The sequence below is a fragment of the Terrapene carolina genome, unplaced genomic scaffold (assembly GCF_002925995.2).
Source record: "Terrapene carolina triunguis isolate 2854851 unplaced genomic scaffold, T_m_triunguis-2.0 Scaffold96, whole genome shotgun sequence".
NCBI classification, from domain to species: Eukaryota; Metazoa; Chordata; order Testudines; family Emydidae; genus Terrapene; species Terrapene triunguis.
Window position 1 is genome coordinate 36547589 of NW_020664447.1, and position 24652 is coordinate 36572240.

The window sequence follows — 24652 nt, forward strand, 5'->3', positions numbered from 1 at the left end:
GCCTTGGGATGAATGGAAGATCACTTTTTGTGCCCAATATGGGCACTTTGAATATCTAGTAATACCGTTTGGCTTAACCAGTGCCCCCACAACGTTCCATCATTTCTTAAATGGTGTGTTTAGGGACATCCTGGATCAATTCCTGATTATCTGCCTTGATGATACTGGTGTTTTCTGAGCGCCCTGAGCAGCACTACCATTCATGTCTGGTCCACCCTGGAGAGGCTGTGGATGCATATAACCGTATGCCAAACTAGAGAAGTGCACCTTGGACCAGGCCACTGCCAAATTTTTAGGTTACGTTATTTCCCCAGACAAAAGGCATTCAGATGGAGTCACAGAAGCAACATGGGTCTCATTGAGGCTTCGATGGAAGTTCCCATGCATCTCCTGGAGCTTGATTTCCTGGCATCCAGACTCGGTGTGACTCGTGGCATCCGATTTGTGGTTCTGCCCTCAATTTTGTCTACAGCTGGACAGCACCTTGGACCCTCAGAGAACTTCAGTGCTTCCTGGGCTTTGTGAATTTTTATAGCTGATTCATCACCAACTTCTCTGAACAAATAACCCTCGGATAAGTCTCTGGGAACTGAGTTTAGGTGAGAAGTCTGCTTAGGCAAAGATCGTAACTTGTTGAAAATAAGTTTTAGTCTTAGAAGCAAATTTTTACTTGTTTGTTTGTAACCCTTTTTATCTTTTATTAATTCTATGTCCCTTTTTAAAATAAACTTGTTTTACTTTTTATCTAAACCAATTCAGAGCTGTGATTGAAAAAAAGAGTTTGTCAGACCCCCCAGTAAATTAATGAACTTTGATGTGGTTGTCTCTTTAAAGGAACAACAAACTTCATAACTTCTCGGAGTGTTCCAGGAGAGGACTGGAGACTGCAGGGAGACAGTTTTGCGAAAATTTGGGATGTTGGAGGAGGGTTGGGGTTGGGTCATTCTGCAACCAGTAACTGGGTAATGGAAGCAAAAGTGTGACTTGCATGCCGTCTATGCTGACTGTTGTTGCAAGGCTGTGAGTCACAGCAGCATAGCCTTGCAGGCACACAGAGAGGCAGGGCAGATGGTGACAACTCCTCACTGGTCTGGTTTGAACCCTAATGCATCATACCTGGTTTGACCGCAACTCTGCTACTTATCTCATGACTGCAACTTGTTAACTGATCCAAGCATACAGGCCACCCACGGCCCAGCCCTGACACTTGCTCTTTGAATTCCTCCACTGGCTCTCTTTCACAAGTTCAAGCTTTTTCTCACCTTGAAGGCCTTTCACAGCTCTGTTCCTTCTTGCTTCTCTTTTATCATACTGTCCCCTATTCCTCCACTCTGCCAACAATGGTAGCCGCATCCGCCCCTTTGTCAGATTCTCACAGCACTGTCTCTGTGTCGTGCTCCTCCACAGTGCCCTTCCACACACAATGCTCCCTCAAACTGATCCATAATACAAACCACCTTCTCTTTCATTACATCTCTCCTCTGCTGTGACTGCCGACAGGAAATCAGTCAATTTACATGTATTTCCTCTGTTTATAATTTTTAAAAAGCAAATGTCTATACAAATTGTACATGTCTGATGACATCCCTCACCTCTTGTATGTCACTTGTCTTCATAGATTGTAAATTCTTGAGGTTAGGGACTCATGTTTTAGTATGTAATTGTACAGCATGCAGCACAATGGGGCCCTGAAGACTATTGTGGCATCTAGGATTAAATAATCATCCTGATTAACTTCCTATAATAGTATCCCAAAGCTATTCACTACTGTGCACCATCCCTGTGGCAATAACTGCAACTGGTTATGTGCTGCTAGATGGAGATCTGTTATATAGCAGCACCTGTGGACCTGGGGATCTAGGGAGCTAGTTGTTGACCTTGTGCTGGCTCCTCCTCACTGTTTCCACCTGTTTGCTCTGCTTTGCAGTGAAGATCATGGATGCCCGTTAGGAAGTTCTCACCCCTGCCTCGCACAGCCCCAGCTTTTCCTTTTTTTCCATCATTAAAAGTGTAGTTAAAATCCTGTCTTTGTGACTGCTCAGTCTGTTGCCATGGAGGTCATTGTGACATCACAGATTCAGCATTCTATGACTTACTTCCCTGCAGGCACAGATGAAGAAGCAGGAATCTTTTGTGTAAAACAAAACGTCTTTGAAAATCAGCAAACGTGCTTATGTTTCCCTTTGCCAGGCATATTAGGGTTGGATGTGTTACAACTCTGCCCCGCTAAGGCTGATGCTTTATTAACCGCTGCTCACAAATCCCCTCCCCCCTTCCCTGTGCCATCCGATTGCATAATACCAGCATGCATTTGCCCACAGCCAGTTGGTAGCAGGCTTTCACTTGGAAAGTTCTGCACCACTGACAACAGCAACCACTCTTGCCTCTGAACTGCAGGCTGCAGAAATCCACTATTCATATCCATTGATCTAGTTCCCTAAGACCTATCGAGAGAAGCAGTTGGGTCAGCAATCAAAGAACCATCCTTCACTATTCTATTCTATATAGGTTTTTATAAATGCTTATCACCTTAGTATCTGAGCACCTTCCAGTAGTGCATTAAGCATCATGACTATCACATGTTGTTTGTTCTTGCCTCCTCTCCCCAGAGGGAGAAAAGTGTGCAGTGATGTCTTGTGTTAGGGTGTGTCTTTATATTTTAAATATACCTGTTGCTATGTGTTTATATTAGAGAAGGCAGTGCCAAAGTAATGCACCTTGCACTTACAGCGGAAAGTGGTGAGGTTTGTGGTGGTCCTTTGTTCCTGGTGGAATTCATTCCATAGTCTCAGACCACCGCTGGAGAAAGTTCTGTCTCCTGCATAGATGAGCTTTACTCTTATTGTTGAGAGTTCCATTGTACCAGAGGAACAGAATCGTCAATCGCAGCCTTTATGGAGCTTCAGACAATCTTTTGGATAGCCTTGGCTAGTCCACAGAGCACTTTGAAGATAAGGAGCGAGACCTTGAACTTGATTTGAAATTCTATGGGAAGCCAGTGTAGGGAGCAGGGGACAAGTTTGATACGTTTGCAATAGCCTGTGTTGCTCAGGTGTGCTGCAGTGTTCTGAACTAGTTGGAGTTTCCTAAGTGCTGAAGGTTTCATACCTAGGTGTATCTCATTGCCATAGTCCAGCTGAGAGGTGACAAAGGCATGAATAATTTAAGCCAGGTCTTCATCCACCAGGATAGGATGGAGTCTTCTAGCCAAGCAGAGCTAGTAGAAAGCGTTACTCGCAGATACTGCTATGCGAGAGCTTAGCATCAGTGCGAAATCAGAGTGCTGCTAGACTATGGACTGAATTGACCTATTGTGGGTGTGTATCTTCAACCAATGAAAACTGCACGTGGTTGCAAGCTCTTCAAAATACTTTCCTGTATCCACCAGTATCACCGCTGTCTTGCTAAGATTCAGCTTCAGCTAGCTGTTCATCTATTAGCTGATATCATCCATGCACTGGGCCAACTTGGTGGTGGTGGTGGTGTGCTCCTGTGCGGTGAAGGATAGGTAGAGCTGTGTGTCATCTGCATATTGTTGGCACTTGAGTCCATGTCGTCTGACCATTTCACTAGTGCTTACATGTCAGTGTGAAAAGGACTGGAGAGAGAACTGATCGTTGCAGGACTCCACAAGTGAATGGTCTAGTGGTGGAGATGCCTTTTCCCATCACTACTTTTTGGGTGTGCCCCTCCAGGAAGGACTCAAACCATTTTCATGCATTACCCTGGATCTCTGCCACTTCTCTTGGGTGAGATAGCAGAATTTGATAGTCAACAGCATTGAATGCTGCAGAGAGATCCCAGAGGATGAGAATGAAGGAGTGTCCTCTCTGTGTCCATTGACAGGAGGAGATCATCCATCAGTGACACTAAGGAGGTTTCAGTTCCGTGTCCTGGCCTGAACCCAGACTGAGCTGGGTTTAGACTGTTAGCTTCAGTTAGAGGGGCTTGTGGCCTTTTGCTAGCTTCTCTGTGAGCTTGCTCGGGCATGGGAAGTTTGATACTGGGCACTGTGTAGCTAGGACTGAAGTATGGGTTCGTCAGTATTGGTCAGACTATTGCGTGTTTGAAGGAGGAAGGGAAGATTCCTTCACGCAGTGAGGCATGGCTCTTTCCATCAGGAGTGGCACCAGTTGGTCATGACTCTCATTCACAAGCTAAGAAGTAGTCAGCATGTTTCCCTCAGAGTTTAACTCTTGACGGTTTGGAGTGCATTGCATCTCTGAGGGATTGACTGAGCCATCAGCTCTCAGTCCTGCTTTACTATTCCACCTTGGCCATCTCTGTGTGATCTAAGCTGACAGATAACTCCCTGCTTGCATGAAATCAAGTTAAGTGTCTGCCTTGCCATGTTCCCCTTGCTCCTTAAAGGAAGGGCTTCCATCCTACACAATGTAACCTAATCAGGCAGTGGAGGGAGTTCTCCACCCATTTGCTGCAGTCCTGAGACTCTATGTAGCCCGTTGTGGCTGTGACTTCACACCTGCCCACTGGTTCACTCAAGGTCTTTGCCAATCTGAAATAGCCAGCTGTTGGGTTCAGGCAGCAGGCTATTCACCCATTTACTGCCTCCCAGCAAAGCTGGGCAGGAGGGACAGAGAATAGGTGCAGCCTTGCCTTGGATCCATCCCCCATATTTACTGACCAGAGTTGCTGAGCTGGAGTGGTATAGACCCCCTGTTCTGAGAAGCAAGTGAGAAGCAGGAAAGACTTCTGTGACACAGAGGTTTATCCCAGAGTCACAATGCTTCCTGGGGCTACTCCTGCACTGATCTCCCCCCCCCCCTTGTTTTGAGCTGTGCCCAAAGTCACAATCTAGCCCACAATTTTAAATTCTCTGAGATAAAGTGTGCCCAGTGCAGTGATTTCTGCCATAGTCCACAAACAGCCTGAAGCAACAGCTCTGTGAGGTGAACTGCTCCATGCATCTCAATGGGATGTTAAGACCTACGGCTCTAGGAGCCCTGCCAACACCACTCCAGCAGAAGATTGTGTATGTGGCTGCAGGAGAAGAGTGCACTGAGCCCTGCCTATCCACCAAGCAGTACATCCTGGGGAGGCTTCTCTTCCTGCTACCCTGGTCTCTCTAGGGGGATAACCATTCCAGCTGCTTATGAGGGGGGCACCCCACTGCTGCTCCTGCAGGGAGGAAGGGGGTCCATGCTACTGCCCCTGCCTCTAAGGGGAGACAGCCCCCCCTCCGCCACTACAGGGTTGGGTCTGCAGTAGTGAAGCCATGGAGGGGTGTGGGCCTGTGTCATGGTGTGCCCAGGGTCTTGCATTGCCTTGACCTGGCCATAGCCCCGAAAAGACACTCTGACCACTCTTTTTTGGAACTTAAAATAAAAAAAATTAAACCGGAACCCGTTCCATGTCCCAGGCCATGATTCTTGTGTCAAAGGGTGTAGCAGAGAGTTACACTTCAACTCCTACTTCAGACACTGATTTTTTTTTTTTTTTAAACACAACTGTAATTCAAATCCCTGGCAACTATCCTCTTAAATTATTTGCAGTGATTAAGAGCTCAAGCCTTGGCAGTGTGTGCATGCTCCAAGAAAACAAGAGCAGCATAATATCCAAAGCCATGTAGGAATCACAGAGAAGAAACATCAGAATCCTTTTATGTATACATTACTACATTCCCATCCCTAACTGCTCTGGTATAACTGGAAGCAAGGAGGGAGCCATCCCAGTTCCTGTGGTTAATAGTTTAAAAAAAAAAAAAGGATTAAAGTGTAGTAGTAAAAGGAAACACTTTAACCGGATGCATAATTTATCTGTGGAACTCATTGTCACAAGGTGTCATTGAGGGAAATAACCTAATAGGATTTAGAAAAGGATTAGACACTTACGACTAATAAGAACTTTCACAGCTACATTAGACAGGATCAGAATTGTGCAATGGATATTAAACTTCTATGTTTCAGGGCCAAACTCTAACTTGCTTGGGATTATGTTGGATGCGCAAAGACTCAGGCTGAGGGCAGGTGTCCATGGCCAGGTGATTCCATAGTGGTTAATTATTGGGTTTCTTGTACCTTCCTTTGAACAACATAACTGGTCACTGTGAGAGACAGGATATTATACTGGATGAATTGTTGGTCTGATCCAGTACAGCAGTTCCTAGCTTCTGCAGATAAACTTTCTACTTATGATAAAAAACTTTACCAATATAACTGCATCTATGGTAGGGGCTTCAGCTGGTACAGGTATGTTGGTCAAGAATCACACCTCTTCACATCCCTGACTACCATAGCTGTGGTGACAGAAGTCTGCAGTGCAGACTTGGCCTTAATATGGGAAGTCGGAGTACTAAAATGACCATTGGTACAGAATTTGAATGGCTCAGCGTTTAAATAAGAGGAGCACCTCTCCCTGTTTGTTCCCTGCTTAACACTGAGTTACATTTTAAACAGGGTCGAGTGTAGTTCAAGTCCTGGACCCTGGGTGAGAGCAAATAAATAAGCCGGCCAGAGTGACAGGCTTTACATTTTCTATCCTTCACATACACTGTACCTAAAGTGTGTTAGAATTTGAAGGTCCTGGAGTCAGGAGAGGATAGGCTCTAATGCTCTCTTGGGCAGAGCAGCAATCCATTGCTGTGCTGGCATCCATAGAGGGATGTCTGGGAGGTATGTCAATAATACAGAGGTAACTCTGTATCTGGTAGTAAAGGACAGGAGAGAAATTACAGCTGAACTGGAGGAGGGACTGGTTGCAGTCACAAAGGTACATTCCAGAAAAGTAACAGATTGTCAGGTGAAAGTGTTACTGCACTCCTGATCAGGACAAGGATGCTGAGTACACAATGCTCAAACCTGAGAATAGATGGTGAGAGCATTCCAGTTCCAATAGTAAATGCCATGACGAGGCATGGATGAGGGAGGTCTTGAAGATAACTTGCTCCCAATCTCTACAGAACCTTATAGATAATCATGAACACCTTCAGCTGTACCAGGAGATGAACGAAAGCCAGGGCAGGCCATGGAGCCCAGGTGTTGTGTGCCCACGTTAGCTTATTTGGTTTATTAGGCAGGATAATGCACTAGCTTTTAGCCTCTGAGTGATCATCAAGGGCAGTTCCAAATTGAACCCATTGGCAGAAATCCAGTGTGGAGGCAATAATGGCATGGATGACTATGTCAATGACTTCATCCGAGGAGAAGGGTCATAGTCTTCAAGCCAGCTTTAGATTCTTTTCTCTCTACTGCTGTCACTTCCTCCAGATGTTTCTCTCTTCCTACCAACATCCCCTCTATCTGGTCTTGAGCGTGTTTAAGCTGGCCATCGTTCATTCAGGACCCCACTTTGGCCATATAGCTATTCCAGCTATGCAGCACCTTTCGTTGGAAAGGATCCCCAATAACTTTACACACAATATATGCTTGTAGAAGCTATTTGCCCAATAGATAGGTGTCCAGGACCTTGCTACCAAGGATCTGTTTTGCTGGCCCAACTAAACTAGAAATTCAGAGAACTTTGGCCTCTGCAGCAAGCCTCTTGTTGTATTCTAAGCACCAGCCCTATGGCCATACTATCTGCCTAAAACTCCTTCCTGGTCTCCAGAGTCATGGTACATCTAATGAATTTACTGATCCCTCTTCAGATATTATCTGCTATTGCCCTACAGAAATGACACAAGAGACTGGAGCCCCATGGTTGGCTTTGGTAGAACTAATGGGAAAAAGAAGCATTTGAATGGCACTGACAGGAGGATAAAGCAACAGGGAAGGAGGATGTGACATGGAACTGGGGCTCTGGGGAGAGAAAGATTCAATATGGATGGAAAAAGCTTGACAGAGAAACAATAACAAAGGGACTCTGGCATAGATTCAAAAGGCAAAACACAGGCAGCTGGGCTAGATGAGTATTGACTTTAAAAGATAAAGCTAGGTCAGGGATTACTGGGATAATTGTAAGTGGAGTCAGAAAGAAGGAAACCTCCAGAGGATTTAACCTGCCAGAACAACAATAGCAACCATGACCAAAAGAGAGAGAGAGACAGACAGACTGGCTGCAGGGGAGAGAAATGTTTACGGAAGCAACATGACCTACTGGTTATTGCCGGGAACTAGGCTCTGCTCTTGGTTCTGCTATTGACTCGCTGTCTGACTATCACTTAGAACACAGAGCTCCTGAATCCCCTTTCCATGAGATTCAAAGAGGCTTGAATTAGAGGATCTTGTTTGGGGCCTCTTTCTACTGTCACCTTTTTATTTTGTTGGAACGAGGATTTATTGTTGCACATTTAGAGAGGGATTTTGCCACAAAGTCTGACTCATCTGCCTGCCATCATTTGACCATTCCTTTGGCTGTGTCCTAGTGGAAATTCTGTGAGGCTACTTTGGTTGGCCTCTGTTGGTTTCATGTGGAGGGCCAGTAACTATAGGAAGCTGTAGCCCAATATACTCATTGCTGTGCTCCAAAACTTACCAAGCCAACTGGAAGCCATGAGAACCAGTTGAAAACTTAGGTTGTAATTCCATTAGGGTTATCTTTGCAATACAATTTTAGTCTTGTTCTAAAGGAAAACTGCAACTTCATATAACTGAGATTCTAGTCACTTCAGCTAATGAAAAAGAAGCATCAATCACCACAAAAACATCTTACTACCTAAAAAGATAACTTTTAAAAAAGAATAATTAGCATTCAAACAGGCCACTGCCCCTTTGTAAGTCTGATGAAACTTTGAGACACAGAAGATCCAGTACAGCATTTGAATGCATGGGAAAGGCAAGAAACTTTCATAGCTGTTGTAAGTTAAGTGTTTACACATTCAAATGATGAGCTCCGTTTCCTGTATCTCAAACTATATCCTGATGGAGGGCTTCCTGCTAGGAATTAGCTGTAAAATGGTGGCTATCAGGGAGACATAAGCACCATTCATAATTGTGGTGATTGGAAGAGGGTGACGTTTCTGAAGAGATTTTGGAAACTTATTTTTACAAATAGGTGAACCTTACCAATAAGGATTGCTCACCTGTGCCAGCCAGACTCTTACAGACAGCAGCACAATGACCCTTTGCATCACATGGCAGGAATATCCAGGACTCAGGGGCAGCAGAGAAACAGCCCATCCTAGAAGGTTAGGTAAGAGAGTCTGTCCAGGAAGGTTTAGCTGAGAGGAACAGTCAGAATCTGGGGCCTGGTCTACACTACGACTTTAATTCGGATTTAGCAGCGTTAATCCGAATTAACCCTTCACCCGTCCACACTACAGAGCCAGTTAATTCGAATTAAAGGGCACTTAAAATCGATTTCTGTACTCCACCTCGACGAGCGGAGTAGCGCCTAAATCGATTTTGTTAATTCGAATTAGGGTTAGTGTGGCCGCACACCACCGAATTACTGTGGTTAAATTAATGGGGTAGTGTGGCCGCACACCACCGAATTAATGTGGTTAAAAACCGAATTAATGTGCTTAGTGTGGCCGCGCACAATCGAATTTATACAACCTGTTTCCCAAATTCGAATTATCTAAATTCGGATTAATCCCGTAGTGTAGACATACCCTAAGAGTGGAGAACTAGACTGAAAGGAAAGGGATGGAGGCTTGGAAGAAGAGGCTACCTGGGACCCTCAGTGTTGGTATATCCACACCTCATTTAGCATTAATCAGCCCCTGCAGAGAGGGTGCCAGCATGTCATACAATCTGGATTTTAATTTCATACACCGTCTCCTGCATGTAATAACAAGCAGGCATATTTACACAGCCTTGGTAGGTGTAGAGGAGGAGTAAATGAGAGCTGCTTCTTATTAGAAAGTTGTACTGTCACTTTAATTTTCCCTGCTCATCCTATTAAGGCAGTCCAGGAACTAGTCATCAGCTAATCAGATTATTGCTAGACTTTATCAAGATGACTATAATTAGCATTTTATTGGTGCGGAGCCAGAAAATCCCCTTTGTTTGCAGGCTTGGGATATGGAGGGGGAAGGGGAATATTTCATGGGAGAGAGTTGGTCTGGAAACTCTTCAGATCCTAATGATTCGCTCAGATCTGGAGTGTTAAAGCATGTGGTATTTCTCTAACAAAGAATACATCGAATCTTCACTCTTTGGAGGTATGTATGTTGGGAACTCTGGCTAACATCTTTGAAAAGTGCAGCCCACTTGTGTGTAGGGGAAGAGAAGGATCTGATACAGCCTCTGTTCTGCCCCCACATTATAAAGCTTTCTCAAGTTCCTTTTCATCCCTTATGGCTCTTTTTTCCCCCTGCCAGTTTGGAATCTTGTCATAGAATTTAGCAGAGGCTCTAAAGCCTCATCTCCCTTCCTGGGCTCCTCATCCAATCTCAATGGCCCTCTCCCAGGCTCTGTGGCCTAGTTTCTTTGCCCAGCCAGTCCCAGTTCTCTACCTGCACCCCAGCTGCTCCTCAGATTTGTTTCTCCTCCCCTCTCACATCCTTCACTTCATCCCCCCGTCTCCCTCAGCACCTCATCCAGTCTTGGTCCATCCCCCTAAATACCTACTGGCTCCCACTCCCCCCACAACCTATTTCTCTTCCCAGCTCCTAGTCCTAGTCTCCTTGCTCACCCAATCACAGGCTATTCATCCACCATAACTTCCAGTCCCAGTTTTCCTCTGCCCCCTACCAGCCTCTGTTCCAGTTTCTGCTCTCCATCTCCCTCACCCCAAGTTCCTTATCCCAATTTACTCCCCACCATGAGCCAGCTCTTGTCCCATCTCCATTCGACTCAGGCAACTTCCTAATCTGTAAAGCCTGGGTCCAGGAAGGTGTCACTGAGAGCACAAGAGACAGTCTCCCTGCTCTCAGTTCTGGTGCCTGGACCCTGACCCAGACCTGGACCCAGCATGAGCAATAGTCCAGAGCAGCAATTGCAGGGAAAGTCCTGCTTAACCTCAGGCTGGAGCATGTCCAGAATTTGCAAGGAATGTAGCAACTAAAATCTAAGAAGTTTCTACTCTGTGTATGAAGCATGTATTTTTCCTGGGCTTGTTCTCTGAAATAGATGACCCATTGGGGGCGGGGGGGAGGGGAGGGAAATCAGCCTGAGGTGAACACCCATTATGGAAAAACTCAGCTGAAACTGTTAAAGTTTGGCAAAGTTATAAGCACCTGAAAACAAAAATTTTATAATGGGAAGTGCCTGGCAACATTAATAATAGGTGGTGTTACCAGCCCTGCCTATAATAATGGACTGCCCTGAAACCACAGATCCAAACACCCCTGAAATGTCTGAAATATAAATTTGTGACTCAAGACCTTCTCTCTGGCAAAGCATTTTTTAATCCTATAGGGAGAGCAGCGAGTGGAATCTCTGATAATGACTAACACAATGCACTACACCTGAGGAACATGCCAGGCGCACTGGTCCAGAAGGATGGGGATATACTAATCTGGTTTCCATAGTAATTTGGCTCACTCCTTTTACTGTTTCATAAAAGTGGATAGATCTTAGACCTGGTGTGCAGTGCGATTTTAGACATTGGTATAAATTGTGTCTATACTAGGAGTTTGCTCTGGTGCAGCTACACCAGTGGCAAAAATCCCAGCATAGTCCAGACCTTAAACATCTTTACCAAAACCCAAATACTCTTATTTTAGATTTCATTACAAACCCCTAACTCAGCCCAGATTTACTCAAAATTTCACAAAATTTTGGCTTAAGCTGGGCTGTTTTGGTAAACTGGCTGGTTCCCCAAGGCTGCTGGGGAGATTTCTATTGAAAAACAGGTGAAACATGGCAGTTTCAGATGTGCTTTGCTTTGAATTTTGGGGTTCCTCAAAATGAAACTCCAGGGCCTAAGCTACACTAGCCATTTTTCCTTTAAACTTCCTACCATTGCCAAGAGGGGCCAACAATGGTGCAAGCTGTAGATTTGGGGCAGCTCTGCTAGCATTTTAACCACTGTGGTGTTTAGTCCTACGCCGTGCAGAATTAGACAAATGAACCAACGTGGCCACGTTCCACACATCTCTACTTAGACAGTAACATTCAGTTGCAAAGTTAGGTGGGCAGGGACCTCCCTCAGAGCTTTTGCTAGCAAGAATACCTTGCCCTCCTGTAGCACATTTCACTTGATGATTTCAAAGCACTTTATAGACCACAGGTGCCGACTTTTCATTGTGCCAGGGGTGCTCAACCCCTGGCTCTGCCCCAGGTCCTGCCCCACTCCACCCCTTCCCTCAATGCCACACCTCCACCCTGCTCCACCCCTGCCCCGCCTCATCCCCTCCCCCGAGCGCACCGCATCCTCACTCCTTCCCCCCTCCCCAGCCTCCTGCATGCCACGAAACAGCGCGGGGAGGGAGGGGGAGGCGCTGATCGGTGGGGCTGCTGGTGGGTGTTCAGCAGCCACCATTTTTTCCCCGTGGGTGCTTCAGCCCCAGAGCACCCACAGAGTCAGCGCCTATAGACAATAATGTAGAAGCTCAACCACCCTGTGAGCCATAGGTGCTGGAACTAGGGGTGCTGGGGGTGCTGCCACACCCCCTGGCTTAAAGTGGTTGTCATTATAAACAGGGTTTACAGTTTGCTTCAATGGCTCTCAGCACCCCCACTATAAAAATAGTTCCAGCACCTCTGCTGTGAGCTGTGTAATTTTATGGATGCATAAAACCGAAGCAAAGAGGTTATGTTTCCCAAGTTCACATAGTCACTAGCAGAGCTGAGAATAAAACTCAGCCAGACTAGGCTAACCATTAAACAACACTGCTACTGGAAAAGATTCCCTATATGCCAAGTTGGAAAGAAAAGTGCTTCTTCAAGAATGGTACATTCTTCCAAGCATTTAAGATGTATTGTAAAGGTTGTTGTGTAGGGCAGCACCAGTTTGATATCAAGGGAGAGGAAGGAAGGTCTGTATAAACCACAGTCTCATTTGGTCCTCTCGAGAACAGCCTGTACCTGAAAAGGCCTAACTGGAGACCTATTCCATAGAGAACCAGGGTGATGAAATGTTTGATACCGTAAACAAACACTGCCAGCCACAGATATACAAGTCTATTTAGGAATAACAACTTTTTAAAAACAATCCTTCTCTGACTGACTTAGGAAGAAAGTTTTAAAAAGATGTATTATTAACAGCTTCAAGATTTACATTATAAAGTAATCATATTCACAGTCATCTCTAATCTCTTATACTATGGAGAAAGGAGATGGTTCTCAATGAAGCAAAGTGAGTATAAGAATACATGCTGCTAAATATTTGTAAGGGACCTCCCTTGAGAGATATAGTTTAAAAAGTGACAGTCAGAATGGGCCCTTCTCACTCACCATAGCTATTTCCTGCACTTTCCAGTCAAATCTGCTCACTTTGCTGAGACAAACAAGTGTCCAGTATGTTAGCCCCACAGAACCAACTCCACTATGTCTTGTGCATCAGCAAAAACAGCAGCAGCAGCTAAATTATGTTTGCAGAATCTTTATTGCTAATGACACAAGAAGGAGCCCAGCTAGGTTTTCAAAACACGGGCTGAGTTTGTGGAACTGCCAGTTTAAAAAAAGTCATCAATAGAGCAAGTTTGACTATGGAATATTTGAGTAAATCTGTCATTTTTACAGACACTTCTATTACTATAACTGGAGAGATCAAGGAGCGAAAGAACCAGGGAAACTAAACTCCCCTTCCACTCACTCCAAGAGCTGGTCTCTCCAGAACAGGATAGGGCATGTTGGATGGACAGCATGTGGGAAGCTACTCCAAGTGCTGTACCTGTTCAGTGGATAAATAGAGGACTCCAGTCTCCAAGGCTGTCAAGCCAGCACTAAATTCACACAACCATTTTTATAAGAAGCTTTAAAAAAATAAAGAAAAACAAGGCACATTCATTTCAAGCTCCATTAGAAACACAGCAAGAAAATCAATATTGGACAAATAGGAAAAGACAAAACTGGATCAGGAAATACCTTTGCGCAATAATTTTACTACTCAAATAGTCGGTGAGTAGGTGCTTTGAAATACACTATGTTCTTCTCTACTGACAGCAACTATCTGTGAGGAACACATGATTAGGAGTTTCTGCTTAGAGCCATGAGGCCCTTTCATCCTCCTGTGCTGGCAGCACTGGAAATGGTTGGAGTGGGGAAAGGAAGAGCGTTGAAGCTTCTTCCACTAGAGGGAGTGAGCTCAACACAGCTAGGGCGCGGAGTGGCAACTCTAGAGCCCCATCTCAGGTTGAACAGGAGGTGGGGCAGTCTCCTCCAGCTGAGTAGCCAGTCTTCATTGTCTGTGCCCGGTGCCTGCCAACAGGGCACACAGCAATGCAAGCCTCCAGTTTAGGGGGAGTGGTGTTGATGGCTAGAGTAAGAGACTGTTCCTGGTTCCTGTTCCCAGCTCTCTACTGATTCACCCCGATCTGGCCATGTCCTGTATCATCTTTGTGCCTCATTTTGCCCATAGGTTAAGATGGGTATTAAACATTCCAATGCCTGGTAGGAGTTCATATTTAATAATATGAGGCTTAATTATCTAAACGGGCCAGATCATATAATCCTTGTTTATGGATTCAGTAAGCAATCAGTGGGACTTTTGGCATAAGGAAAGGCTGCAGATCAGCTCCACTGTTTGGGCTTTCAGATCTTCAGTTGAAAGGTGCCCCCACAGGGATCAGTTCAAAGATTTCCGTGCCATTAGCTTTACTGCCTGACTTCTAATCCACTGGATAAGAGACAGTTAAAGGTCACTGTCAAACATCATATTTATAAAATAGAGTTCTTTCTTGTATGTTTGATAACCTTGGATTATTAAAACTATAAAAAAATTTAATCTAGTTTATTTTTCTACTTTTATGAGGCGGGGTGATCAATTTTTGTACTTTATTTTGCTTGGACGCTGTGTTCCTTTTTGTTTTAGTCACCTTCACTTCTTGTTTCTCAGCCACTAGCACAGAGCTATTGGACTTGGAGTTCCAACTCTGTAGGGAGAGGGGTTTAAATCCCTGCTCCCCTTGCAAAAACAACCTATCCTCACTGAAATTGCAAAAATAAAACCTTTTATATTCAGTTTGAGAAGCTGGATTTGATGTTTAAACTATTTGACTGCGTACCTTTTGGAGCCATACCCCTAGCTCAACCTTTATCTTCGTCCCACTGACTGTGGGGAGGTGAAGGAATAAGAGTCTAAAAGTCCCTGTTCATTTCTCTCTCCCTGTTCTCATGTCCTGCAGCATGTCTGCTCCAGGCTGAGCTGGTGAATTATGAGCGAGTCAAGGAGTATTGCCTCAAAGTGCTTAAGAAGGAAGGAGAGAACTTCAAGGCACTCTATCGATCGGGCGTAGCATTCTACCACCTTGGTGACTTCAACAAGGCACTGGACTATTTGAAAGAAGCAAGGTCCCGACAGCCGACAGGTACTAGTAGCCACAAGATTTTCACACTCACAGCCTTTGCTCTTCCTTTCATTGAGCCAAATCCATCTCTGGTTTAGCTGCATCGATTTTACCAGGGATGAACATGGCCTACTGTGTCTAGTTATATTTCCTTTCAAGAATTTATTGGTAGCACAGCAGCTTTGCAATGTCATTGCCTGAAGGTATTAGCTTTTGACCACTGCTGAGGCTGCAGCAGAGCCTGGAAGATGGTGGTATTGCAGGGATGCTACCATTGTAAAGGAGGTTTTCCAACCTTTCCTTCTTCCAAAAAAAAAAAAAAAAAAAAAAAGGAGACATCTCCACATGCTTATCTCCCCACTGCCTCCCCTCCCCCAGTCCCAGGGATTCCTGCGTCTCTGAAAATGACCATCAGGAGGACACACCTGCATCTTCTCCACAGGAAAATTAGGAGGCCATTTGCCATTGCTAACATCCACACTTTCCATCATCTCAGTGGAGGCAGGTCTCTGTGCCCCACTAAACAGGCACCCTCATCTCCCCCAATCACCAGTCCACGCTCTTTAACTTTTACCATGGAATCAGTTAGGTCCCTGTTTAGGAACCCACCACCTATTTGCCCAGTAACAACAAAAACATTTTTATTTTCTGCCAGCACGATGGTTGCATAATTAGACTGGCCTGTAAGATTTCTTGGCCCTTGTAGTAATGTACTCCAAACAAAAGTAACGGGCTCTTGAGCACATGCCCAGGACTGTTCGCTTTAGTAACACAGGGCAGCTTTGTCTTTCTGGCTCTATTATTCATGACTTACTGGTGCCAGCTTTGACTGCCCTTTGACATAGATATTTGAAGAGTTTGTCATGTCTCTACATAGGCATGGAGATTAAACCCACCAAAGTGTGTTTTGTTTTGTTTTTTTAAAAACAGTTGTGCAAAAATAAGGGAAAAGTTATAAGGATCGAAGGCAGGGCCGGCTTTAGGCCGATTCCCCTAAGAGGGCCCCGCGCCCAAACCCCAAGAGCCGGTGCGCCGTACCAGGGTGGCCCGGTTTCCCCAGGGGGCAATTTAAAGGGCCTGGGGCTCCCAGCAGGGGCTGGAGCCCCAGGCCCTTTAAATTGCCACCAGAGCCCCACTGCTGGAGCCCTGGGGTAGGGCTGCGGGGCTCTGGGGGCTATTTAAAAAGTCCAGGGCTCCCATTGCTTCTACCGCCCCGGCCCTTTAAATAGCCGCTGGAGCCCCGCCGCTTCCCCAGGGCTCTCACGGCTATTTAAAGGGCTGGGGCGGTAGAAGCATGGGAGCCCCGGGCCCTTTAAATAGCTCCCAGAGCCCTGGGGGATAGCGGGGGGCTCCGGGGACTATTTAAAGGGCCGGGGCTCCAGCTGCCTCTGCCGCCCCGGTCCTTTAAATAGCCGTGGGAGCCCCGCCGCTTCCCCAGGGCTCCCGCGGCTATTTAAAGGTCCGGGGCGTAGAAGCAGGGGAGCCCCGGGCCCTTTAAATAGCCCCCAGAGCCCTGTGCTGCTGCCCCGGTGGGGGAGGGAGGAGGAGGAGGAGGGGGCACTTACCGTATAGGGTGGGCTGTACCCCCTGCCCCTGTACTCCCTGCCCACAGCCAGCCCCTGCTGCACCCCTGCCCGCACCAGCCCCACACCCCCTGCCTGCAGCCAGCCCCGCACCCCCCGTCCTGCCCGCAGCCAGCCCCTGCCCTGCACCCCCTGCCCGCAGCCAGCCCCTGCCCTGCACCCCCTGCCCGCAGCCAGCCCCTGCCCTGTCTCCAGCCAACCCCTGCCGCACCCCCTCTGCGGTCCTGCCCGAAGCCAGCCAGCCCCACACACCCCCTGCCCACACCAGCCCCGCACCCCCTGCCCTGTCTCCAGCCAACCCCTGCCGCACCCCTCTGTGGCCCTGCCTGAAGCCAGCCAGCCCACCCCACATACCCCAGGCTCCAGCCAGCCCTGCACCCCTTGCCCTGCCTGCAGCCAGCCCCTACCTCCAGTCAGCCCCATATCCAGTGGTGCCCTGCAGTTCCCAGGGCAGTAACCCTGCACACCTGCTTCAATGAGGGGGGCAGGGAGCAGCTGGGACCCACACATGTGCACACCCTAGGGTGACCAGACAGCAAGTGTGAAAAATCGGGAGGGGGTGGGAGGTAATAGGATCCTATATAAGAAAAAGACCCAAAAATCGGGACATCTGATCACGCTAGCACACCCCCAGGGAGTGGCAGGGACCCACACATGTGAAACGGAGCTCATTTCTAGTTCAGGCCCATCTTTTTAAAAAAGAACTTTAGGTAGGGATAACATACATCCGTATTTTCCCAGACATGTCAGGCTTTTTGGTTCTTAAATCTCCGTCCGGGAAAATGTGGATGTATGGTAACCCCATTGGTACAAAAAATACATACGGTGGCACATCCCTTAAATCAGAACTTTTTATAGGGAACCGGTTGCTAAGAAATGAAAGGCTTTTTTTAATGGTTTTTTTTTTTAGTCATCCCTGCCGGGGCCCCGCACTTCCTAAAGCCGGCCCTGATCGAAGGAAAACATAATAGAAATGGAAATAGATGCCATACACAAACATAAGCCAAGAGTGATTTCTCCACTTGAGTGTGGAAAGGGAGTTGGTCTGGGCCCCGAGGCCTGGTAGTATGCTGCAGCTAGTGCTCCCTGAGCAGAAGGGGGAGCAGGGAGGCTGGCTAACACAGCTGCCAATGCTTGATGCCCCAGAGGAGTTGTGTCCAGCTGGAGTGAGGACATGGTCACTGCAGGAAAAGGCAAGCATGAGTGTACACTTGTAAAAATGAATAGGTGTAGTGAGTGCTGGAATCTTTCATGAGGCATTCTGCTTCCATCTGCCATGTATGGACAGAATGCCTCAAGCCTTTGGCCAGTACAGCTGTGCATGTTCCCCTTGCTCAGTTAATGTGCTTAAAGGCAGAGTTTAGCCCATCTATTGTACAGTTTTCACCTCCTGCTTTCAGTTCCAGCCAGAGCCAGGAAACGCAGGGACTCATCAAAAAAAAAAAAAAAAAAAGGGGAGGGGGGGCGCCAGGGGTCAAATAAAAAGCTATCCTGTTCTTTTTTAGGTTCAGAGTAGTTTCAAATTTCAGTCAAAGTTTCCAGTCCTTATATTATCTGAATTGTTTTCTCCCTAGTTTTACTGCATGCTTTTCTGCTGTTTATTCCCTGCAACATTACATGGTCTGGTTGCTCTCATCTCTTTATAAGATAAATACCTAAGTATTCAACAGCAATGGCCTCAAGCACCACAGCAGGCCACAATGATACTTAGGGGATGGCCCAAACTGCCCTTAATTGAGGGGAAGGATATCTCTGGACCTGCACTCTGCAGCCCGGATCCCTCTCTAGTATTATTTACAATTACTATGACATTTCAGGCCTTTATTCTGTTTTATTTATGGCTATTTATTGAAAGTTGGGGGATACAGTAGGGGAAAGGTAAGTAATCCAGAGCGTACATAGAGAGGAAGGAGGATGGGGTTGTTAAACCACAGTAATGGAGTCCGATGACTTCAGTGCTAATCCTGGCTTGCCACAGTCTCACTATATGATCTTGGATAAGTCACTTAATGTCTCTTGTCTGAGTTTCCCCCTCTGTGGAATGGAGATAGCACTCTTCCCTACCTCTGAAGGGTCAGTTCATTAGTAGTGGTAAAGCACTTTGAGTATTAGTATGAGCTTGTTCTGTGCAATATCTCTCTCTAATAAGGGGTGATTTAGAGATCAATCACTGGAAAACTACTCTGCCTGACAGAGGGAATTTTTAAATGGCAAGCAGGAATTTACTCACAGAGGGTGTCCCTGTTCTAAAGGCTTGTCAGTACAGCAAATCCCTTAAGGCTACTTATTCCCCATCAAAGGTTAGCAGAGCTGGGATTGGCCTTTTCTCTACCCTCCCACCTCAATCACAAACAGAGCTGAAAAGAATAAAATAGAATTGTGTAACTCCCCTCAGTAGAGGAGACGATTTGGAAAGGGAAAGGGGAGGCTACTTTAATTATGTAAAACTTATCTGCAGCTTTTCATAAACTCTGTGATCAGAAGCTGATAAAAGCACATAGCAGAGTTCAAAGTGGTTTGAACTTTGAAGCAGCCAAATATTGGTTTTACTTACAAGCCTCTTTGTTTTCAGAGGAACCTTGGCCTTACCATATATGTTGTTCCACCTCTTCCTATCCATCGCTCTCTCTAGTCACGGCATATAGAAATTGGGAGCAAAGAAGGAACTTGAGTTGACCTTCTGGTAACATAAAATGCCAACCGTTAGGCTACATGGGCCCAGCCCCTTCTATTTGTTTCATAGCAGGGAAATACAAAGACTGGGAATAAAACCCAGTTTTCCAACAGAGTAGAGTAGCATTCTAGTCACAGGAGTCTGCCTTCTGAGTACTTCTATCTTTGTGATCGAGAAGGACTGGGAATCAAAACAGGTCACAGTCATGATACCACAGAGTATTAACCACTAGGCTCTGTCTAGTCACTAAACCAAAACCACAAGGAAAGCAATAGACTTTCCCTTAGAGGGTTGCTTTATATACTAGCATGAGCACAGTCCTGAGAATCAAGAAGTCTAGGTTTTACACCCAGATCTCCTAATGACTTGTAAGACTTTGGCCAAGGCACTTGAGTTCTCTCTGCCTAAGGCTTTGCCACCTGTAAAGTCATCATTCACTCCCTCACAGAGGCTTAATTGATTCGTGTTTATACAATGCATTGAAATGTTCCAAAACAAGGAGGTAAAATGTGCAGAGAATTATTAGTTAGTACAAGGGTGGCCAACCTGAGAAGGAGCCAGAATTTACCAATGTACATTGCCGAAGAGCCACAGTAATACATCAGCAGCCCTGCATCAGCTCCTCCCCCGCTCCCAGCACCTCCTGCCCACCGGCTGCCCTGCCAATCAGTGTCTCCCCCTCCCTCCTGATCAGCTGTTTTGTGGCATGCAGGAGGCTCGGGGGCAGGAGGAGCGAGGGCATAGCAGGCTCAGGGGAGGGGGCGGGAAGGGGTGGAGTGGGGGCAGGGCCTGCGGCAGAGCCAGGGATTGAGCAGTGAGCACCGCCCAGCACATTGGAAAGTTGGTACCTGTAGCTCCAGCCCTGGAGTCAGTGCCTATACAAGGAGCTGCATATTAACTTCTGAAGAGCCTCATGTGGCTCCAGAGCCACAGATTGGCCACCCCTGAGTTAGTAACAAAGGAAAGGCAGAGAGAGAAAGGGTTCTGTTTGCTTTGTAACCAACTGCTGTGTATATTTTTCTCTGACAAAAGTGTGAGCTTGAGAGAAGATGTCATGACTTGCCTGGGAGATTTCTAGGTAACCTGCAGTAAGAATGTCTCCTGCCACATACCTTGCTACATCCTGTTCTGCCCCTGGCTCCTGAGGCTTAGGAGAAAGCATTTGAGAAATTTTCCATGTGGGTGAATTTGTGCCATGAGTCACTGGCTCCCTTACCCATCAGGCTGGAGGGAGATGTGGCCTCTGATTGCCCAATCATGCACTGAACTCTGCCTCTTCCCCTCAGTCAGGCATCCAGCTGGTCCTACAAGCCAGGGCAGGTGTGATTTCCTAGCATGCTTACTCAATTATCACTTATCACCTTCACTGGGCAGACATTCAAGGTGCAAGATGTGTGCAATAGGGAAGCTCATACAGGCTGTAACCCATCAGCTCCTGGAGCAGCAGGGGATATGGATATTTGAATGAGGGTGCAGGGGATAGAGAGGGTGTTTGAGCTGGTATTATCCTCCCCCCTCTATTTGGGGTCACATATCTTGCACATTCACTGCTTTTGTGTTTTAGAAAGGTGGGTCAAATCTGCAAAATTCAGATCCAGGCCTTCATCTGAATTTCCCAGTCTGGGGCTTTTAGACTCCAGGGTTTTAGTTCAGGACCAGCTCTAAATTTCTTAAAGGACACTTAGCGAGTGTGAAATATTCTGAATTAGCAGCCCAGGACATGGAAGTACTTTATCCACAGAACAGATATAATGCAAACAGCTTCCTCATGCTGCCCTCTGAATGTACCTTAGACCTGACCTGGAAGGGCCACTGCATAAGGGGAGGAAATAGTTTAGTCTCCATGACCACTGAATCCTTGGCCTCCAAACCAGATCAGACAAAGCTGACAGACTTGCAGCTGAAGATGACTCTTGGAAGGGGGAACCCATCCCCCCTGGGAGAGCTTGAGAACCTCCCAGTGGTGCTCAGGTGCTGCCTCATACTCACCAGGAACTCCTTGGGGTATCTGGATGTGTCTTATTTATCTCAACAGGCCTGGCTTCCCCTCCTCGTTTTTACAGGAAACCTGCCACCATAATGTTCTCAGTGCACAAAACAAACCCACCCACCAGTGTTGGACATGTTACCTGTTCCTCTTTTCTCCCTTTGCAGGTTCCATCCCCAGCTGATGTGGTAGAGCAGTCTGGGCAGGTCATGAGGGGAGAGGAAGTTGCACACAGAATCTTGGGCCTGGCGCACAGAGTTGCCTAATTTACTGATTTCACAGGGCCTCAAATTTACTTAAACTGGCCTTGGTTGGCCTTACAAGGGAGACTGGCAGCAAGGAGCCATTTCTGAATGACAATATCAATGAAAATTGTCTCTTTTTGCATTCTTATTTCTTAGCCGACTTTGTCCTTGGTTGCTGTATAGGTGAAAACATCCTCCCTCTCCTTCCACTAAGCCAGAGGTTCCCCAACGCAGAGGAACATTGGGGGGCATGACTGGGGCCCAGGCCGGCCCCCATGGGGGGCAAGGAGGAAGCGCCACCCAGCTCTGCTCTTGGCCCCAGCGCGTGCTGCTGGCCCTGGCTGCCGGTCCTGCACATGGGGCCCTGGCTGCTGGCCCTGCACCCAGAGCTCCACACCAATTGCTCTGGCTGCCAGCCCCACACCTGCCGGCCTCGGTTCCTGGCCAAGGCTTCGCTCCTGGCCCTGCCCCTAGCTGTGGCCCCAGCCTCGGGCCACTTACCCCTGTCCGCATCCCCTGCTCCCAGCTCTGGGTGGTGGGAGGTGTGGACAGGGATAAGGGGTGACACAAGGTAAAAAGTTTGGGGACCACTGGACTAGGCAAAGGCCAGCTGGCTACACGGCTTTGGGCCTCACTGAGGCAAGTACTTCAAGAGGATTCAAGGAAAGATTAGATACATATGAACCGGAATATTGTGTGTATTGAAACCATCTAGAGATAAGTAATCGCACAGGATAGCAGTCCTCATGCTTCGGAGCAAGCAGATCCTCTCACAGCTGGGGTCAGAGATTAGAAACCACACACATTATACATGCTGTAGCAGTGCACAATTATCCAGGAAATAGGCTTTCAGTTTCTCACCTATACAGCACCGTAGACTCACACAGTACTCTGCACAGGGAGATCAGGACACATTCCTTGCCCCTAAGAACTTACTGTCCAAAATAGACACGGCAGCAGAAAGAACAATAGTGCAAGTGTGGGGATTATTGTGGGGGAGAAGGTAGGAAGGATTCCCAGAGTGGGTTTGAAGGAGAAGAGAGAGGTAACTTGGTCAGCCAAAAGAGGGATACTTTCTAGGCATAGTGGCAGCCTGGCAGAAAGTGAGCAACCAGGAGCTGGAGATAAACTGAACATGGGAGTTGAAAGAAGAGAAGAGACGTAGGTGGGGCAAGAATATATAGAGCTGTGTAAATGAAGATGAGGAGCCTGAATATGATGCATTGAGAGACAAGAAGCCAGTAGAAAGAACTTGATCAGAAAGCAAGAGGAGATGATGACTTAACATATTGAATAGAGTGGATTGGGGAGAAGGCAGAAGGTAGGTGGGAGAGGAGAAGGTTACAATAGTCAGGGCAAGAGCTCACCAAGGTCTGGACAAAGATTTTAGAGCAGGGATAGTGAGCAAAGAGCAGATTTCTGTTCCATAGAGGTGACAGGGTACTGGACCAGAGGGCCTTTCTTGGGAGGGGCAGTTCCTACAGCCCGGTAACTTCAGATGCAGTATTTATAAAAAGGAGACATGATGAACAGCAACAGGAGCGTGTGTAGGTGTTCGTAAGTTTCTCACTGGAAGTTGTAATCACGGTGAGTGCATGTGTCCTCTTTCCCTGCAGATACCAATGTCATACGGTATATCCAGCTGACGGAGATGAAGCTTAGTAGATGTTCCCAGAAGGAGAAAGAAGCCTTGTAAAAAGGAACCTGCTTCGGTGACAAGGGGGACATTTCCTTCCCAGTTGCTCAGTGGGTGGATTTGTCCATTTGCTTCACTCTGTCCCCATCTCTCCATCCTTCCTCGAACGCTCTTAATTTAATCCCAGTTTTAGAAGAGACTCGGACTCTGGGTTTGGCTGCTTGGCAGCACAGTGGTCATAACCCAGTCCCCTCAGTGGGAGAGCACAGTGGCTGCAGCCTGTCTGATTCCGGGACAGTGGCAGAAGGTTGGAGGACGTGATGAGAGGCACATCTTTAGCCGTGGGCTGAGTGCTCGCTGCAATTCTGCACTGAAGAAAACATCTCTGAGGCTATGATTTACCAACCAACAAACTGGAGACAAGCATTTCCTACTGGTAGCTATCACTGGAATTCTACAGAGCCAGAAAACTAAGAGAGCTGTTGGCCACTTCAGGAGGGGAAGCAGATTCCCCTTTCACCAGTTCCCTTGTGCCTTCCTCTCTGGCTCTGTATTTTAAGGCCCTGTAGGAGTTCATGTACTCCAGAACCAATGCCAATTAAACCCAGTCTAAACATCTTTTTAATAAAAGCACAGAGCACCCTGTGATACTCCTAAACAGCAGTCCCAGTGCTGCGGGGAGTGGGTTCTGGGAGTGCTGTGGAACTCTGAAGGGTCTGAGGTGCACTGCACAGTATGGGGATTAAACTGTGGAATAATTATCTGCCAATAAAAATTGTGAATGGTCAACAATTCCACACATTACTTTTAGAAGGGATTCCTGGGTTCCTAACCTCCAGAGAGGCAGCATGGTCTAGAGAAATAAGCATGGGGCTGGGACCCAGGATCCCCCAAATTCTTATCTTAGCTCTGCTAATGCGTTGCTGTGTGGCCTTGGGCAAGTCACTTTTCCTCTCTGTGCCTCGGTTTCCCCATCTGTACAATGGGGACAATAGCACTTCCCTACCTCGCAGTGGTGTTGTGAGGATTTATTAGTTAATGTTGTAAGTAACATTACAGTAATGTACAGTGGTAAGTATTATTAGTACACTGGATTGAGGTTGCAATCTGTCTGGCTTGTGTTGGTGCTTCCTGTGTTCTTTCCTTTTAGGAAAATTAACGCTGGTGAAAGGTGCAGGATTGACCACCCTGGAGTCTGAAGACCTGTTTCTTCACAGAACAGGTACCATCAG

At 46.9% G+C, this 24652-nt stretch overlaps 1 protein-coding gene across 1 annotated transcript in view; it reads left to right on the plus strand.

Annotated features, from left to right (window-relative positions):
- The window catches only part of TTC9 (tetratricopeptide repeat domain 9), a 38667-nt gene extending 14458 nt beyond the window's left edge, over positions 1-24209 (plus strand). Inside the window, exons 2-3 of the mRNA XM_024218813.2 lie at positions 15134-15316; positions 23401-24209. Coding sequence (XP_024074581.2) covers positions 15134-15316; positions 23401-23480 — 263 coding nt within the window. The 3' untranslated portion in view covers positions 23481-24209. The remainder of the gene's footprint in view (positions 1-15133; positions 15317-23400) is intronic.
- The last annotated feature ends 443 nt before the right edge of the window (positions 24210-24652 follow it).